The sequence below is a fragment of the Branchiostoma belcheri genome, unplaced genomic scaffold (genome assembly GCF_001625305.1).
Source record: "Branchiostoma belcheri isolate BF01 breed outbred unplaced genomic scaffold, Haploidv18h27 scaffold57, whole genome shotgun sequence".
In the NCBI taxonomy this organism is placed as follows: Eukaryota; Metazoa; Chordata; class Leptocardii; order Amphioxiformes; family Branchiostomatidae; genus Branchiostoma; species Branchiostoma belcheri.
The window spans coordinates 1,048,148-1,054,307 of NW_017804209.1; the positions used below are offsets into that span (position 1 = coordinate 1,048,148).

Sequence of the window (6,160 nt, forward strand, 5' to 3'; positions counted from 1 at the left end):
GAGCGTTGAAAATTTTGTCGGTAATACAAATAAGCTGGTTAACTGTCGAATCTCCTCTGATAAAGCCCGACTGAAGAGTATACAAAAGGTTTTGAGACATCAGATGATTATACAAATGTTTATAAACAATTTTCTCTAAGATTTTTGACAAACAAGGTAGCAAGGAAACGGGGCGATAGTTTGACACATCATCATGATCTCCTTTTTTATAAATCGGAACCACATTTGCCCGTTTCCAGGCTTCGGGAAAGACACCATGGCAAAGTGATAAATTAAAAACATATGCGATTTTATCAGATATATAAGGACATATTAATTTTAGGAAACGGTTATCAATATTGTCATAGCCACATGCCTTTGATACATCTAAGGAAGAGACATAAAGTTCAATCTCCTCAGGTGTAGTAAAACATTCTGAGAAGCGGACATCAGTAAGAAAATCTAGTCGAGGGAGGCTAGACTTGGAGTCATCTATAGTGGACTGGTCAGAGAAATATTTGTTAAACATAATTGCCTTTTCCCTAGAGTCGGTTACATAGGTATGACCAGACTTTAAGGGTGGAATAGTAGAACACACTTTACTACAGTAAAAGGATTTAACAATGTGCCACCATTTCTTACTGGAACAAGGAGAAGTTGTCAGTGAGTCGACGAGACGGTTGTTATAGGACGACTTAGCAAGAGAAATCTCACGTACTACTTTATTTCTGACATTACGATATAATGACCATAGTGAAGCATTGTTCAACATTTTAGCTCTCCTGTGAATCTTGTCTCGCCGACGCATTAACAGTCTAATCCTGGAAGACATCCAAGGTTTGTCTCTCGGTCTTACAGTAATGTTCTTATGGGGAACACACTTACTTTTAGCTAGGAGGATAAGATCAACCAGCTTGTAACATGCATCATCAACGCTAGAACAATAGTAAATGTCATTCCACTCAGTGTTGGACGAAAAAGTAGCTAATAATTCATGATCAACTTTGGGGTAGTCCCAGATAGTTCGAACATACGGACGTGGGTACTTTAGTGACAAGTTAAATCTAGTAATAATGGGACAATGGTGGCATCCTGAAAGAGGAGACAAAACAGAGGTGCATTTAACAAGGGATTTCCTATCAGTAAAAAGTAAATCAATTAGAGAGGGGGAGCGTGACAAATCGCATGTCGGCTCGCTAATCACCTGCGTAAGGTTTAACATAGTTGAAGCCTGGTAAAGTTTTAAGCCGACTGGGGTAATAGGATCGAGGGCCCACCAAGCATTATGCTTGGCATTGAAATCACCTGTAATTATAAGAGCGTCATGGTTGGATGACCCAACTGCAAAGACCGAGTCGGTAAATGAGTCAATAAATTCAGTGGCAGTACTCGAGTCCTGGCCGGGTGGACGATAATAAACAGAAAATATAATACGGGAACATCCCGCAAAGAGTTCGAGCCAGATACACTCAGCAGATTTTGGCTCCAGATCTAGTCGTCTCCGGTATGCAATTTGGTCAGATACATAAATCAGGACGCCTCCACCGTGTCGGTTTCTGTCTCTTCTAATCGGAGCCTGAAAACCCTCAAGGGCAAGGGCCGCTGAGTCAACAGAGTCCCCCAACCACGTTTCGGAGATAGCCACAACACCAAGTTTAAATCTAACTACAAGATCGGACAATTCATCCAATTTCGTACCAGCTACCAGGCTGTTGACATTAATATGCATAAAATTAACATCTTTGCGGAACGAAGGCCCCGGATTGGGATGGACGTCTCCCGCTAGTAATAATACAATGAAAGAGATACAAACTAAGACATATGACAAACTCATATCTAGGTTGAGAGCAATCTTAACGCTAAACTTGCAAGTAGTGTATACGCCGACAGAAAACATGCCAATGACTGCCCTATATTGGTCAGTGTCTATTGGCATAATTTAACGCACCTGCTCAGCAATTTACATATAACCGTTGACCCATATCCATAAATAATTGTGGTAGCCATACCCATTGCTGTGTACATAAATTGACATATAAACACATAACAACAATAAGAATACATATAAAATGAGTACGACATTGTAGATGGTGAATGCCAAGAAATAAGGTAGTTCCAGTGCTGCATAATAAGATAACGCCGAGGCACGGGACAAATGGATTCATCGCTCTTACATATTATTTAAATAAGGATTCCAAGACTAGTGGAGTGATTTCAGCCAGTCCCACGTATAACATCTGTCTGTCATGGGAATTAACGAGATTACATACAGATGAATACTTTACGTTTGCTAGACTGGTGGAGAGACATTCCACATCACATAGGGGGAGATTCAGTAATGACTAAGTAATGCTCTCGCACCTGGAGCAAACATATGAAAAGAATTCTCGCAATAACTAGAGCAGAAAAACAACAGAAGACATCAATAAATAAAAATTCGGATGTAGCAAAAATAAGGTAGGTATCATCCACATATGCTCATAAGAGTAGTGGTCGGTGCTACATGTACAAATAAGTATAGAATAAGTTACTCAGAACTTTTAAATGGATCAAGATCAGAGGAGACGCGCAACATTTTCCTCTCACCATTGAGAGACCTAACAAAGATCTTGCCATCGTAGGTCCAAGCTTGGGATAGACGTTTGTCCTTCACGAGTAGCCGAGCCTCTTTGAATAGTTGCAGGTTGCCGGTTGTCAAGTTGTCGTTGATGTATATGTTGTCCTTACTCAAGTTGGCTTTACTGGTGGGCTTGGATTTTGCACGCATCAGACTTGCCTTACATCGATAGGAGCAGAGTTTCACGATGACTGGTCGAGGTTTTCCATCGGAACGTGGTTTACCAAGACGATGACATCTGTCGATGTCCTGGAGAGAGATGGGTGGATCACAGCCCAGCGTGTTGTTTACCACGGTCAGGACAGCGTCATCCGTTGATTTTTCACCAGGTGGCTCAGGAATGCCGGTTATGGTGACACAATTACGGCGTGAATATTGCTCCAAATCATTGACCTTGGCCTGCAGAGCGTCGTGAGCCCTTTGAAGAGAAGTAAACTTCTCGGTGAGGTTGCTTAGCTCCTCACCCTGACGCCCAAGCTCTTTATGACACTCAGCAAGCTCTTCTTTGACAGAGGAGCTTACTGCATCGCGAACCGCAGTGACAATAGAGGGGATGATGGCGGCGAGCACATCGCCTTGCTGAAACACACTCACGATCGCAGACTCAATGGTGGCCTTGATTCGCGTGTCAATGATGTTCGGAATGATCTCTTCCTTTTCCTTATTTGTCAGGCCCATCTTTAGACTAATTAGAAGGCAACCGGAGACACAAAAAGGAAACAAATGCAGCTCTAATAGGAGACTACCCTATCTACGTGTATAGGTGGCAGCCATCTTGGATTCACACAGGAGAATGGCGACACTCAGCAGCAGGTCCGCCCTGTCAGGAAGTGGAGACGTGTGGCCGCTTTCTTCTCACGCTGCCGCAGGGCTCTCACTTCATGCTGGCGCCGCACCTTAAACGGACGTAGCTCGTCTTAAAAGACGAATTTTAACCACCGAGTTCTTCCCTGTCCAAGCACAGTGACTTGCCATCTTGCTCTCACTGTGTCTGCTCCCAGCTTTTATGTTTTGAATGATGAAAAAAAATGCATATAACGTTTGTAAAGAATGCTTTGAATTGTTAAATCAGGACAGTCAGCGTTTCATTGGGGAAGTTAAAATCCTCCTTGCCTACATGTAACTGTTATGTTTTATTATCATATAACCATTGTAATCACCAGAAAATTGATTTGCTCTAGCTTTGTCAAGGTTCATAATGGTTGTGTGGTCGAGTCTATGTCCTGTTATATGTAGTGAGTTAGCATGGTGTTACTATGTATATACTATTTCTGTAATATTGATGGTTCTTTGGAACAAACTAAAGAATAAACAACACAGAAACTCAACATGGTTGGTAAATATCAGGTTTCATTTATTGAGTCAGGTCAGGAGGGCGGAGCCAAGCTGTCAATCATCCAAAATAACCAATCATCTGCTCAGGTCTGTAAGTACATTATTAACTGTCCCCCTGCTGCCTAAACCCCACAACCAATACAAATTTGGCGCCAAACGGCTACCTTAGCTGGCTGAAGGTTAGGCAATCTGTACCATTGTGGGCACAGATTTCAAACATTTCCACTAGAGGATGCCATGTGCAGGTAAAGGAACAAGGTCAACATTTCTGGGAAACGTGACACTTCCGGGAAACGTGACACTTCCGGGAAATGTGACACTTCCGGGAAACAGACACGACACTTCCGGGAAACGTGACACTTCCGGGAAATGTGACACTTCTGGGAAACAGACACGACACTTCCGGGAAATGTGACACTTCCGGGAAATGTGACACTTCCAGGAAATGTGACACTTCCAGGAAATGTGACACTTCCGGGAAATGTGACACTTCCGGAAAACAGTCATGACACTTCCGGGAAACAGTCATGACACTTCCGGGAGACAGTCATGACACTTCTGGGAAATGTGACACTTCCGGGAAGACAGAAGGATTGACACTTTAACTTAGGTAGAATGATTGCCAAGAAAATCCCTCGGTGTCAGATCCACTGTAGCAGGAGAAACTGTTCCTTACTGCACAGGAATTTGTGGCAATGACAACAGAAATCAGTGAAAATAAAACAGCATGATGGTCATCAAGAACTAACTTCCTTTTTAAGTACATGAGAAGGGGGAGCTTTCGCCTGGTCTCTCAGTGAAATATGGCATAATGTACATGTGTTCAAATCTAGTGTGAATTGTCGACACAATAATTTATTCCACTGGCAATGTACATAACAACAGGAGGGAGCATTTACAAAACTAACGGATCGCCCGCTCAGTCACTGAGGGAGAAACTATCTCGCTTTTTATGGCTTCAAATTCAAAACGAACCCCACTTATTAAGGTTACATGAGGTCATTGCTCAACTTTAGGGTAACGTAATCACAAATATGGCGTGAGCACGAGCCAGTTTCAAGGACAAGGTGACCTTGTCAATAGTTCCATACCTACACGTCTCTACGGCAAAAACAATATTCTCTCTCCACAACATGGGAGCCATCCGTACCTAGAAACTTCTCTAGTAATCTGGTAACTCTGCACAGAAAGGGAGTACAAATGTAGATTTACAGGGTTACGTCATTGGCCGCTGTACGTACGAAATCCAGTCATTACAAACAAGATGAGATAATTATAATCTTTATCAACAAGACGTCGTCCCCGTCTGAAGTTAGCCTCCCCTAAAAAAAGTTCCGCGTGCCGTGGCAGGGCAGCTCTGGTTCTCAATGACCAAAAGGGCTAAACGTTCTGGTCAACACTGAGTAAATTGAGACTTACCCCCCCGTTTCTGTTCAATGTTGGACGGTTGGCCCGAACAAGACTGACGGAGACAGTCGAAAATTTGGGTAAGTCCCAATTTACTCAGTGTTGGCAAGAACGTTTAGCCCTTTTGGTCATAATGAAGTTTACCAACACAGATGAACTTTCATGTGCCGCTCTGGTTCTGTTGGATCACAGAGAAGTCATGGCTCACCACGCATATCGCTCTGTCTGCAGTCTGTCTCTTTCCCTAGTTTTCTTACAGTGTCCTACCCCCCCCCCACCAACCAGGACAACCAAAAATACAAGGAAACTCATAGGACGATTCGCACTGAACATTCCCATCAGCCAATCAGACTGTAGCGTTGCAGTGAGTCATCCCCCTTTCCCAAAATAATTTTAGCATACTCCCATGCTATTCTCCACCAGACTAACAATAGCACTACGTACAAAAACAGTAAAAATTGGCAAAATAAGGAGAATAACTTGCCAGGGGAGTTTAGCCACCAAAGAATTCATTTGCCAGCACAGGAGGAAATGAAATCCTAACAGCAGCCCCCTGCCCTGGCTACTGACCCTCTCTTTGCCAATTTCTACGATAGAAAGGCCTGGTGAAGGCTGCCCTTGTGCTGATGATGACATGTGGGATTCTTATGCGGCACATGTGGCCACTCTTGGGGGAGGGGGCGGCAGATAGCAGACAGAACCTTGCAAAAATAGTTTCATCAGGTTGGTAAAGTATAGGATATCGGGTTTTTCTTTTCCACAACCAATCTTGTCTCTTACCTTGCTTACGTTTCGGTGTCTGTCAGACACCTTCCTCAGAGC

General features: G+C 43.3%; 1 protein-coding gene across 1 annotated transcript; it reads right to left on the reverse strand.

The window, feature by feature from the left end:
• Nucleotides 1-2,506: 2,506 nt before the first annotated feature.
• Nucleotides 2,507-3,274, reverse strand: LOC109481645. Its single transcript, XM_019784223.1, has one exon. The coding sequence runs from the start codon at nucleotides 3,272-3,274 to the stop codon at nucleotides 2,507-2,509; it is 768 nt and encodes a 255-aa protein (XP_019639782.1).
• Nucleotides 3,275-6,160: the final 2,886 nt, after the last annotated feature.